This window comes from Podarcis tiliguerta, assembly GCF_965153285.1.
Source record: "Podarcis tiliguerta genome assembly, chromosome: 1".
NCBI classification, from domain to species: Eukaryota; Metazoa; Chordata; class Lepidosauria; order Squamata; family Lacertidae; genus Podarcis; species Podarcis tiliguerta.
The window spans coordinates 56,654,508-56,668,346 of NC_139534.1; the positions used below are offsets into that span (position 1 = coordinate 56,654,508).

Here is a 13,839-nt window from a genome sequence, read left to right on the forward strand (position 1 = left end):
ATAAATGGCACCTATCCACCCAATGGAAGCCCCCTTCCCCTTTTTTCTCTAGGGCTCTTTCCATTGCTCATGGAAGCACAGTAAGTTTTCATTCACCTGTGCTTTGTTAGAAGACTATTTTACCTTTCTCATAGAAGCTGTCGGAGCAGATTAATTTTGGCTTAACATGTGCTGCACAGATGTCATAATAAAGCATAATTACCTTGTCATCCTCTTCACTGGCTTTTCATCTATCAACAATAGCTGTACTTCTCTTCTTCCTAACACATTGTTCTATATATTCCACCTGTGCTCCATAAAGCATATGACTTTGGGTCACATTTCTGGGTGATTAACCATGTGTTGAGTCTGCTTAAAACAACTGCATTGTTTTAAAGACCACCCCTTAGGAAATGTTCATCTGTTCTTGACACCACAACACATTCTCGTGTCTTGCGCTAATGACGCTAAAGGGGGAGGGCATTTTTCTTGGAAGATCCTGTCATTTCAATCTGTTCCTCTTGTCCGCAGTTGAAGGATCGCCCCAGCAAGAGCTTAAATCAGAGAAGGCCCCATTGTCAGCCAAAAGCTTGAGAAGCTTTCATGAGTAAAGTTCAGTTCAGTTACATGTTTGAGAGTGAAGTTTAATTTGCAAATATTTAGTATGTGTATGTTTGTGTGAAGTGCGAGCGGGGTTTGCAATGCAGGTGAGTGACAGGAAGGGGAAAGGAATAGTTCTCTCAAGGAAGGAGAGACTGTGCAGTTTGAGCTTGAATTGGTCATTCCATTTCCCCTAACATGCATGCCCAGAAGCAGAACTGTTTTGCTCCTGTAGCAACATTCCTTCTGTGTTCTGAAGGATCTGGTCACCCAAACACCTCTGGCTGGGCTGTGATCATCAAATAACCAGCCCCTAGGGTAGATCTGTTCTGCAGAAGTTGCAAAGTCCACAGAGTGGGCTGGACACAGCTGCTGACTACCACTTGACTAAGATGGCTATGTAAATTGTATGAGTGTGAGACTGAATGTGGAAAAGCCCGTTTTACCCAGAATTGCCTTCTAATCCACTCTTAATTTTTAACCAACAGGTCAGTTGGGGCTGGAGATGCACAAATCTGTTAACTTTGGTTTATCTCAGTTTCTCATTTTCCCAATCTTAAATTGTGTTCTTCCTATTTCTGCAGCAATTTGTGATTTTTGTTTTTTTTAAAAAAGCAAGCAAGAAAATCTATCGGCACTGTAATGTGAATTTCTCCTAATATATATGTTTTTGTACCCATTGGTTGGGAAACTGCAGTGCAAAATTAGGAGATTCAAGTATTAACTTAAGAAGGGTGAATTAGGTTATCATTAAAATGCAAACAAATTTCTCCCCCATCCCTAGTTCTGTCTATGGATGCTTGAGAAATAAATTATTTCTGAAATCTGATATGAACTGACTTGAGCCACGCCTCCCACACTAATGTGCAGATAGGACTGTAGAGCTCCTTTGGAATTGTGCACTTCAGCAAATTTTGCGATGGAATCCTCAGCAAAATTATTTAAAAATATGTTTCCTATATTAAGAATACATTTAATGCATGGGCAAAGCAGAGGGTAGGGAAGGAAGAACAGAAGACAGAGAATCCACTTTTTCTTGGGTCGTGCTGGGCTCCTACTGGAAAAGTGGACAGTAGTGATAGGGCATTCTTCCCTCCTTTTTTGTATGGATTTTGGAAGTTATTTTTAAGTTTCACAGCATGGATTCAAATGAGAGAATAATAAACTAAACCATTGCCAGTTCCAGGGCTGGCTTATTCTATCCGCTGTGACTGAAACACCTCCTTTGGTGCCCCCAAAAGTTGTAGACCCAACCATAGATCACAGATCTGAGGCAGCTTATGAGGTTGGATCTCCCTCTCCAGGGATGGATTTCTATATTTGTTCACTTAAGAGGGAGATAATCCAGATTGTGGCAGCTAGACTGGTGACAGGGAGTGGCCGCCGAGACCATATAACACCGGTCCTGAAAGACTTACATTGGCTCCCAGTACGTTTCTGAGCACAATTCCAAGTGTTGGTGCTGACCTTTAAAGCCCTAAACGGCCTCGGCCCAGTATACCTGAAGGAGCATCTCCACCCCCATCGTTCAGCCCGGAAACTGAGGTCCAGCACCGAGGGCCTTCTGGCAGTTCCCTCACTGTGAGAAGTGAAGCTACAGGGAACCACGCAGAGGACCTTCTTGGTAGTGGTGCCCACCCTGTGGAACGCCCTCCCATCAGATGTCAAGGAAATCTGACTTTTAGAAAAAATCTGAAGGCAGCCCTGTTTAGGGAAGTTTTTAATGTTTGATGTTTTTAATATTCTGTTGAGAGCTGCCCAGAGTGGCTGGGGAAACCCAGCCAGATGGGCGGGGTATAAATAATAAATAATGTAATAATAATTAATAATTAATAATAATAATAATATCCCCACCCCACTGTATTGCCCCTTGGGAGGACCACATTTCAGCCTTAAATATGTTTAGAAATATGAATTTTAAGGCATTTCTGTTTAGAGAATGTGAGAAAATGCACCCGAAAGTATTTAAAATGTGATTAAAAACAAAAAACCAACCACCCATAGGTTAATGTAGAAATGGGATTGACTGGATTTATGAATGAAAGCGACAGGTACTTGAAACAGACAGATCCATCCATCCCTAGTTCTGGCAAGGAACAAAATCCTCTGAATTACAGGTCATCATTGTGAAAGGACAAGTACATTCCCCCCCCCTCTAAGAGGGAGAGCCAGTTTCTCCATGTATACCAAGAAGCTTGTTTCAGCATCTACAGCTGCAGACTTTCTGCAAGGGCTTGTTGCTCTTTAGCAAGATATTCTGGATGAGTGTTCCAGTGCTGGCATGAGGGTTGGGGGTCAGGTCAAGGGAACACCCAGCCACAAATGTTTTTATATTTATTTTATTGGATGTTCACAATGGTCTTGGTGTGCAGGCTGTTAGAATTGTGCCTTTGTTGGGAATATCCAGCAGAGGCTTATGACACATGTGGAACTACCTAGCAACCGCAATAGCAATGAGTGTGTTGCCCACCTAACCTTTTGGAAACCATAAGGATGGTATTCTTCTCCCCCGCTCCCTTTTTAATGACAGAAAGAGAAAGCCAAGTGTTGTCTTATTTTACTATCCTTTATTATTTAGACCAGGAGGCCTCCTCTACAAAACAAGGGGCCTGGTTCTCCAAAAATATGGTTCTGCAAAGAAAACGTTCCTACCTCGTAGACATCAGTGATGATGAAATCACACTGGCTTAGTAGTAATAGTAGTAGCAGTAGTAGTAATATTTTTCCCATCCTTTTTTGGTGTGTTTTATCAGGTTTTATTATAAAATATGTCTGCTCCATGAGTTTTAAACATCTCCAAACACAATAGGAAGGAGGTGGCAGCTGAGTCTAGCTGGACTGCCACCTTCACTGCTAGGAAAGAAGTTGTCTACAGTGTAGTCATATATTTTTTTTCACCTTTTTTCTGTTTGCACACACTATGTTAGATGGTTATCATCACATGAAGAAGAGATACCTGAACAAGATACAGCTAAGAGCTCTAGAATTAAAAATGAATACACAACTCTCCAAATTCCAATTGTACAAAAGAAACCGCTTCTGGTTTGGGGGGAGTGGTGGTAGGCGAGGGGGCAGGAAATACTTCACAGGGAGGCTGGCTGGAGCAGTGGCTCAGTTTGCCAATGGTGGTAAGAATACTTTGCGTGTCAGTAGTAGCACCTCTAATCAAAGGCTATCCTAGCATTAGGGGATCAGTCTGAACTACGTTTACACAGACTGATGAACTTTCTGCCCCGTGACATCAACGGAGACATCTTGTGCAATGCCGCTTTATTTAACACGTACAAGGCCCTGATTTTGAAAGCCTCACACCATCCCCTTGTGAGGTAGGGAAGCATTATTATCACCATTGTACAGTAGGTGGGCAAACTGAGGCCATGAGAAGTTTGCGTACTAACCCAGAAAGTTGCTCCATGACAGAGATAGAAAGAGAATCCAACCATCCCGGTGCTTTGTGTATTTATCTGTATCTCTACACACAAACACACATTGCTTCCCGTCAATTTGTATGGCTCCAGTTCTCTACCAAGCCACTCACCAAGCCACCCCGGTTGTCAGCCAATCAGTGCCACCATTGCTGCCGGTCAGCAATGTGAAACGAGGTTACTTCTGTTTCCTGTCGTGTGCTACCAGATTTATCAATCTTGAACTTGTCTGTTTTTTAAAAAAAGTGAAGCCAAGAATGTTTTATGGTGATTGATTGGATTTGACAAGATTGTCCGGCACTTGAGATGACTTCCCTCACTGGCGAGCTCTTTTGCATAAAGCGTGCACCTATCATCAGTTTACATACATCCTGAAGTCTCATCGGCTATCTACTGACGGCAGAATTGAAGAGCAAGAAGTAACTCTGACGCCATTGCAGCCATTCATTCCTGCCAGATCCACATGAGCCTTGAAAGTGAAGCTGCACAATTCATGGAATGCAGGTATGTTGACAAAAAAGGACCCTCTCCAGTTGCTGGTGAGATGCCACAATGTCCCTGGTTTTTCTCTGCTTTCCACCCACCAATGATGTGAAGGCTTAGTGAAATGCACACAGTGACATCCTAACACAGAGTAAATACATGATACTGAATGCTGCTGGGGAGAGGAGAATGCTGCATGTAGCTTTTTGTTCTACTTTGAGGCTGATGTGGTAGAAATGAACAGGTGCCAGACTTCAAAGGTCACTCTTGCTCTTTAATCCAAGAAGCTCACCTCACCTCATGATCATTAACAAACAAGACAAGAACAATAGTAAGAAAGGACCCTGCAATGCCAGCTTTATTGTCTCTGTTTTGGATATGAAAGTTAATAAGCTTGTGGAGTTCTGCTAACTTCCTGGTGTTTACCTTGCAAGCATGAGGTAAAACTAGAAAGGTATCTGGTGGCTCCACAGCTTTCCCATTCTGGCTTGTGTTTGGATAAAGAGGAGGGAATATAATTTCACTGTAATGTTAGGCTGGGGGCAGAGGCGAAAACAGGATATTGGCACAGGTGCTCAGTACAAGGCTAAAATCTCTTTTAAAAATAATTCTAGTCTGCTAATCATAAAAAGCATCATAGCAGTTTATGGAAGTAAAAGCATCAGTCAGCGCCACCAAAGTAGTACAATCAAAGCCAATATAAAATCTGGCTTGTAGAGTAGGTGGGTGGGAAGCTTCTCCCAGTATAAAATTATTTGGTTTCTGTGTGATAGGCATAATGACAATCTGGGAGAAGCCAGTGTTACTAGAAAACTGGACTCTTGCATCAAAATGGGGAACTATTATATATGTCCTTTCAGATCCGTCACTGCTTATATCAGGCCTGCGCTGCCTGGGATCCAGCAGGCCAAATACCAGCAATGGATGCCACACGAGGTGCACAATACATCTCCTGGCTGCTTGGGACTGTAAAAGCAAAGTCAAGAGTTGGTCAGTGGGTTATCTGACACGTCACCTTCAAGGCTACTGAGCTGTGTTCTGCTTGACAAGTTAAAAGTTGTGCACATCTAATATAGAATTTTTTTCAACCTGTTTTTTAAGAACGAGGAGTGAATTTCTCAGGATTACTCAGCTGCCTAAAATGCCAAGTAAGCTTTTGCTTATATGGAAAGCCAGTCATCCAGCCATCTTATCTGCTATTATGGTCATTGTGTGACTTCCTCCCCCATTAATAAAGCACTTGCCACCCATAATTGTCAGTGTCCTGTTTCCGTTGCTGCTTATACTTTCCAGTGATAATCACAGTGCAGAATCTGTAATGTCACCAAGGATCTGTAATGTCATGACGAACTAGATAATGACGCTTGTGAGCTTCTCGTGATGTGGAAGATCCAAATTCAGTTTGTTGTGATTTGTACAGCCCTGCAATTTGTGACTATTTGGGGCAAGCCAAGTGTACATGAAAACACCAGCAATTCCCAACTGCTTTGTGAATTTTAGACTGGGACAGAGGAGGATTTTCTTCCCGATAAAAGCACTTTAGCGCTTCAATCCAAGAAAGGGAATAATGGTTCGTGATTTTGATGGCCTTTTTCTCACACTTAATAACAAAACACAAAAACTGATGCCCTTTTGTGGATCGCCTGTTAAAACCTTTACAAAAGATGGCATCAAAATTAAATTGGGCACAATTCACTAACATTAGAAGAAGTCATTAATAAATAATAAACATTATTAATAAATAGCTTGATGGACTTAACAATTATTTTACTGAAGACTTATTAGGAAGCAGCTGAGAAAAAGGTTCTCACATTGTCTTGGAACAGAGAGCTGATAAAATACTGAAATAGGATGTCATGTATTTCCCAGTTTGCTTTGGCATTAAAAACCCCATTGTTTCTGATATCCCACTATTATTATTATTATTTTTGCATCTGATTGGCTGACAGCTGTACAAGAGGGGGCACAAAAATAAAAAAGCAGGCCCCTCTCATTTCAATACAATTTGGTTTTATTTCTCCATTAAGACATTACCTATTAAACAAACGTCAATTGCTAAATCATGTCTCACTCTCTCTCCTTCTGCCCTCTTCCTCAACAATGGGATAATAAAGAAACATATAAAAACCTCCTTGGGGCTCTTTGATTTTTAAAAAGCCTGCCCAGCTGAGTGGATGCCAAGAAATGCCATGAGGGGAAAAGAAGAAGAAAGAAAGCCAAACCCCAACTCATTTTCTATAAGAGCCCTGATTTCCCCCCAAGTTTTCCCCAACTAACTGGGGTTTTTCTCCTATTCCTGCAAGCCTCATTTATTTCCAGCAGTGTATTGTTACATGTATAAAAATGTGCCTACCAGAAATATCATTTAGGCATCTGTACATCATATAGAAAAAAAATACTGTAACACACTGACTAACTCAACAAAATAAAACACCCTTAAATTCCACCCCCCCCCCCAACTATTATACATATTATGACAGTCAACCTGCTCAAGGATAGCCTGAGAGAACAGACCCATTGGTTAACTGCTTGGAGGAAGAAGCTGAATGCCCTATTTTATTTGATTTTAAGTGCTGGAAGTTTGGCTCACACTCCACAGGATTAATGACCCAGGACAGAAGGAAGGTATTGAATGCCCTATTGGAGCTTTCCTCTGTACAATGGCCTGGCTGGGCAAGTACAAAGCTCTGGAGGAGAAAGGAGCTTTCATAATCTATCCACTGGTGGACAGATCCCTCCTATTCGACTCAAGTAGTATTCAGTGGCAATGTGCTGCCTAAAAAGATGGCTGCGTAAAAGAGCTTCAACTAAGCAGGGTTGTGAAGTTCATTATCTGGAGGGCTCGTGGCAAGGGAAGAGCTCGTGAAGACTTTTCAGTAGGACTGAAGAAGGTCAGAAGAGGGGAAATTGGTAAGTCAGTCTGTAGCATAACACGTGAGGATCTGAGCAATTGGAGGAGAGTGAAAGAAGGTGGGCAGAGTGTGTGGGTTGGATTCAAGCCCCTACTCAAAGTAGACCCATTGAACTCAATAAGCCCATGTTATCCTTGTCTCTTAACATCAGTAGGCCTATTCTGCGCAGGACCAGCATTGAATACCATGCCAGGCGCATACAGGGCAATAGTGGGAAGCTGGGGTGTGTAAGAATTGATGCGAAGGGGCAGCAGAGCATGCTAGGTTTTAGGAGGAGCAGATAAGTAGGACTGTTCAGGTAGATTTGCCTGGAAAGAGGTTGGAGGCAGGGACAGCTTCTCATCCCAGTTTTCCAAACAAATATTAGTATGCAAGTGCTACTCATGTCACGGCAATTTTGCATAAAATCCACACTTGGGGGCCTAGCTTATGCCACAGCTGCTATTCCATAGCTTGGGAACCCCAAGAATCCTGCTATCCATTTGCCCACCTGTGTCTGCATTTTCCTGCCAATCCAAATGGCCTCTATCCACTCTACTGCCTTTCTACTACCATCCAGTAATCACTTGGAGAATGCACAATTTAGTTTTGGTGGCAAAACAGTCCAGCGCTCCTGACAGTATCAGTCATCCTGAAACATTCCTGTCACTTTGCATATAAGAGTGTTGCGCTGGCTGTTAAACCAGCAGTCAATTGGGTCTTTCATGACTCAAGTTGAGCCAGTGATAGCCCAGTGATGCAGTGTTAATAGAACACGAGTGCCACCTAGTGGGTACTTTTAAGCATGCTTGCATCTTCCTGGCTTTTATTTCTCATCTGCCATGGTACTTGGAGCAGAAGGCTTTACATTATGATTGCTGTCGGTAACAGTCAGCCTCATATATATCATTTCAAGGCTTAGGAGTTCATATCAGATGGGCAATTTTGTAGACTGGGAAACTGCAGCCACCCAACAATCTCTCATTGGATGGAATGATAGCTACCTTTGTGCTAAGCAAGGGGTAAGTGAAAGGCCTGTGACCTGGACAGCCAGAGCAAAAAACCGAAATAATGCTTGGCTGGTAAACAGCCCACTTGGCCCTCACATTAGAAGCAAATAGGGTTGTATCCAGTGCTCATTCTATGCAGAGTAGGCTTAAGTTAGCCATGGCCATTAATTTCAATTGATCTATTCTGAGTAGAAATAACACTGGAAACAAGTCAAAATCCTCTGGAAGCAGCTGACAAAAATGACAAGGCCAGGGAAAGAAAAATATCATTAGGACCCTATCCCAGCAGCATTGATAGAACCTTTTGCATGCAGAGATGGCTTAAGAAAGGTTGGCGCTAGGGGCAGAGAATCCAAATGTTACCACCCCTTGTAGTAAAAATATAGTACAGTGGTACTTCTGGTTACAAACCCTTCAGGTTCCAAACACTTCTGGTTACAAACTCCACTAACCCGGAAGTAGTTGCTCCAGGTTGCGAACTTTGCCCCAGGATGAGAATCAAAATCGGGCGGCGGCAGCAGCAGGAGGCCCCATTAGCGAAAGTGTGCCTAAGGTTAAGAACGGTTTCGGGTTAAGAACGGACCTCCAGAACGAATTAAGTTCATAACCCGAGGTACCACTGTATTATATTAAATAGCACTTCATATAATAATAGAATAGAATTATATTAAACAACAGTTTCTCCCTGCCTTTAAGGACTGTGTCTTTCAAATAAGTTAATAGGAGTAATTTTGAGTCTAGCTGAACAGGATGTTTCAACATGCTTCTTATATTAGGTATCATTTCCTGCTGGTATTGTTTTTGCTTCAGGGCAGTTCCACAAATAGTGAATTAAATATGCTGTAACTGAGCTGCATTTCCAACAGTCATCATTACTGGTATCATAAATTCTAGCTATTCTAAGTGGGGTTAAATGCCACATTGACCGTAATTCCTCTGAATTGCCTATATATTTCTAGGTGTCTCTTGAGATAGTTACCCCAATCACTGCTTCCCATAACACAATCTATCTTGTCCCATATGAGTAATCATTTGATATATATGAGGTCTTTTCATTTCCATATTCATTTTTCAAAGTTATCTGCCTAAATCTATAAATTCTCAGCTGACTGTTTAAGAAGAATGTGAAAATATCTATATCCACATGAATCCTGTTTTCCTTAAGCTGTCCCTCATTTCAGCAATGGGCTTTCACTTGATTGTAAGAGGTCAGAAAATGTCTCAGTTCCAGCTTTCTGTCAATTAGAGAACAGGCTTGCAATGCCATTTTTGTTAAAACTGTGGATGAAATAAAGTGGAGTCAGCTGGGGAGACTGATGGGCAAAGCAGGAGAGATAAAGGAACTCAGAAATGTTTCTTACTACTTTGATGTTCAAATTGAGAGAGAAGAAGATCGATCTCCAGAACAGTCTGCCAACCAAGGGAGCTGAACACACACCTTTTGGGCATTGGCATGGAAGTGTACCAAACATATCACACAAACCTGTGTTTGGCAGTATTGCCTATGCCTCTGTACCCATGGAGAACAGGGACAAGTTAAGACTCCAGAGAGGAACAGGCAATTATGTTTGGATATGGTATTGGAGGCAGATATTACAAAGTGATGAACTTGAATACTGGAAAGGTCAGCACAAGACATGCGGTTCATTTTGATGAGCACAGGAAAGCTGACAAGAGATAGATTTTTCTGAGGAGTCAGAGGAAGAAACACAAGCCCACAAGTACTTTCCTGAATTGATGTCCAGATCTGTTTTCTACTGTCACACCACTTAGCACAAATGATGAGCAGCAAGGAGAAGCAGAGGAGTAGAGTCCAAGCAGCAGCGCTCCCACAGGGGAGGAGACTGATGATGAGATTCCTGCACTTGGTGATGAGGAAGATGATGTGACTCCAGAGACAGAGATCAGGTGCTCATGGAGACCCAAGAAAGCTATTCCAACGCCGCAACTGCCCTCCATCACAAGTCGGCATCACCCCATGAAACCTTCCACCTGGGAAGAGATGGAGCAGGTGGCAGGCGCTGAAGCCCGTCTATGGAAGGAAGGTGCATGGAGATCGCAAAAGTATGCAGAGGTTTTTGCATCTGTAGTGAGATGCACCATTAGACTGCTTTTGAAGGTAGCAGCTTCTAAACAAATGGAGGTGAAACATATTCAAACTGGCCATTTTCCTACGTTGGAAGACAGAGCTGTTTATGTTACATGACACGTCCTGCCCCCTTCGCAACTAGCTTGCTGCCTCTGGTATGGTGAAGGACACTGTCCAATCCCAGGTGCTGAATTAAGACTCAGCCGCGGCTAGAGGGAAGTCGAGGGATCTGAGTAACCCCAAAATGTGGATTTAATATTGTGTGGACATGTTTTATTTTCTATTTTCTTTTTGTGTGTGTGTGGTTTATTCTTTTATACTTATGTGATGATAATGTTTAGTTGTGAATATATATATATATAAAAGACTCAGCCACTGGACTAGTCAGCGTCTGGATGTTGAATGCAGGGAGCTGCCATCTTGTCCTATGCCTCAGGCAACAAACTGTCCTGCGCCAGCCCTGCACACCTTCACCTAGGACACCTCGAAGCCAAAATGAATTGTCTTACGAGTGGTTTTTGCTCTGTCGAATAGCTGCCGCAAGTATTTCAATATGCGTTCAGACTGAGGCTCCCTCTCCACAAAACCATTCTGCCTTATCTACCCCAGCATCATTTCCCCCTTGCAGCTTGAGCCTTGGAAATGGCAAATGGATTATATGAATGGTTTGTCACATTCACATCACTGCTCACCTCCTACGCACAGAAGGTCTGCAGCGTAGTGCAAGACTGACCTGCATGCTCCTACTGAATCATGCAGATGACCCTTTTCGATGGCACATTCTAGCCTTTGAGGTGGGGAGAAGAAAAGCTGTGCAGAGTGCTTGTGAGCAGTGGCCTGGAGAACTGGCTTGACTTGCTTTTCGATTATTGCTTCTCCACAGGATGCAATGGGTTAGGACACCTGTCAATATATTCAAAAGATTAGCCCAAAAGTGTTTCCCAAGTAACTGAAATAAAACATGTTGCCTTTAACACATTCAAAAATGGTTGTGCAGATTAATCCTTGTTCTCCGCTTGCAAGAAAAATGTAGGAAGACTGAGATAAAGATCCAGAGAAGCACTGGAATCAGACACAAATCTTTCTTGTCAGTGCCCCTTAGTCCCTGCTCTCACCTATGAAGCCTTGAGATGGTCTCTTTGCCATTTTGACCGAATGTCTAGGAGAGTTGACTTTTCCCTGGTACCCTATCAGGCAATGAAGAATAAAAAGCAGAGAAGAGATGAAACATTTCATCAAAGACAAATAGAAACCCAAGATTTAAGTTGGAGTTACTGCGTGGACAACCCAAGACTTTTAACTAGGGTTGTTTTGCTATCATAAGGTCAATTCCTCAACGCCACTTCCGGGAAGTACTGGTTTCGCCGAAAAATCACATCCATCTACATCATGGGCACTAATCTTCTTGATGCAACCTATATTTGGGGTGTGTGAATGCAAATGAGAGAAGTCAGTTTCTAGGCAAACTCTTTTAACATAGATGCAGAAAGGTACAGAAAGTAGGTGGCTAATTAACTAGAAATTGCACAGGTGTGTGTTTGCTGGTTTCCAAGGGAAGGGCTGCAGACTGAGTGAAAACAAGCTTTGGAATCCAAGAGAGACTGTGGTGGGTTAGGGTGCATGTGGCTGGCTGAGGGGAGGAGAGAAAATGGGGAGGCATCATTAGAGTAGGATGGTTGCTTGGGGCCATGTGTGACAAGCACATTGGGATGTTGAGAGGGGTCAGTTTGAATGGCTCCTGCCTTGCCCCCCCCCCAAAAAAAAATTCAGGACTGCTCAGTATGTCTCCTTTGCCTCTGCCAAACAAAAAGGGCAATTAAAAGTTAGGCTCTCCCTAGTGTTACAACCACACACACTCTAGCTTGTGGCATGTGTTTCATGGCTTCCAGCATGGTTAAGAAAATGGCCTCCTTGCCTCTCTTTCCTCTCTCCTCTCAATCAAAAGCTCCAAAATCTGTTGCTCCCCTCCTTTTCCACATGGCATAAGCTTCCCCTCAATTCCTGCTGGGCAGTGAATCAAGCCCCTCAGAGAAACAAATTGTCTAGGGCTGAGCGAGAGAAAGAGAACACAAGTGACACACGAATGCCCTGCACGCATAGTTACAACACACAACACACACACACACAGGGGGGCTAGGGGAGCTCCGTGGCTCCTCTCCCCTTTGCAGAGAGGCCTGGCTAGGAAAAGGTCTAGCCAGCATTATTATTTATATTATTCTTATTACTCTTACAAGTTTTATTGAATGATAACGAAACCACCTCATGGAAACAGAGCAAGTGATCTCCTTGCAGTGCCCCCTCTCAGGCCAGTGCAGCCGCTGGATGGGGTTAGCTTTCTTATGGCGGAGTAGGGTGCCATCCCAATGGGCCTTTGGCTGGAAGAACTCATAGGAAGTCTTGTATGGCAGTAGCGGACCCCTCTCCTCCCATTGTGCCATTGCTACACTGTGAATCCAAACAAATCAGTGCTGAGGCCACCTTCAGCTGGAGGGCTGCTCTGCTCTGGTCTCTCTCTCTTTCTCTCTCTCTCTCGTTCTTTCTACATAAGGAGTCTGATGGAAAGGCTAAAGCAGGAGGTTGGGTATTAATGGTGCTCCTTGTGATGCTCTGCGCTGCTGAGCCAGCACATTGGGCACCGATACCACTTTCCCAGAGTTTAGTACATGTTTCAGGTTCGCTTCCTTAGCCTGTGGTCATTCCCAAGCTTTTCCCCCCTGGGGGAGACCAGGGTGCAGCCGTTGTGCATAAAGTAGTAGTGAGAGTGTGGCCAGTAAATGTTGACTTGGTGCACTGAAACCCAGAGCGAGTCCTCGGCTCCTGCCTCTCAGGCCTTCAGCTGGTGCCACTGTGCCACAGCCTGCCGGGGGTGTGAAATCATATCCTTCCAGTGCTTCACTTCGCCTGGGCCACTCTTCCATGACAGGTAGATCTAGGGGGGATGAGGAAACAAATCACACAGGTCAGAAAGCAGGAGGAGTGACCTTCGTTCAAGACTTGTCTCCAATGGAAACCTCCTGGTTGCAACTCCTCCATCAAACGCTGGTTCCACTTGACCCTCTGGTCCTTTATTTCCCCGCCCCCCTTTTGGTTTCCCCTCTGCCCTTTTAAAGCTTTACCAGTCACAACTTCCCCTACCTCCACTGCAACCCTCCTTCTTCCCACACCCTCCACATTCCTCCCATGTCTGTCTTCCACATTTATCTTTGTTCAGCCTGCTCATTTACATCACATCCAATCCCTCCAACCTTAAGGGTTAAACTTGAGCAAGCATTTTTTTAATGTCTGTCACCCATTCATATATAAATTGGGCGTGTATGTCCATTTTTTTTACATCATCAAGGATGTATAGGTAAGGAGACCTG

At 43.5% G+C, this 13,839-nt stretch overlaps 1 protein-coding gene and 1 long non-coding RNA gene across 6 annotated transcripts in view; one reads left to right on the forward strand and one right to left on the reverse strand.

Annotated features, from left to right (window-relative positions):
* Nucleotides 1-2,460: 2,460 nt before the first annotated feature.
* Nucleotides 2,461-9,093, forward strand: LOC310666539. Its single transcript, XR_014505952.1, has 2 exons — nucleotides 2,461-8,790; nucleotides 8,851-9,093. It is a non-coding gene; the product is annotated as an uncharacterized lncRNA (long non-coding RNA).
* A 1,684-nt stretch (nucleotides 9,094-10,777) lies between these two features.
* The window catches only part of SYT7 (synaptotagmin 7), a 225,035-nt gene continuing 221,973 nt past the window's right edge, over nucleotides 10,778-13,839 (reverse strand). For all 5 annotated transcript variants that reach the window (XM_083416931.1, XM_083416935.1, XM_083416934.1 and 2 more), the window contains one exon: nucleotides 10,778-13,406. In XM_083416931.1, the coding sequence (XP_083273057.1) occupies nucleotides 13,302-13,406 (105 nt within the window). In that variant the 3' untranslated portion in view covers nucleotides 10,778-13,301. The remainder of the gene's footprint in view (nucleotides 13,407-13,839) is intronic.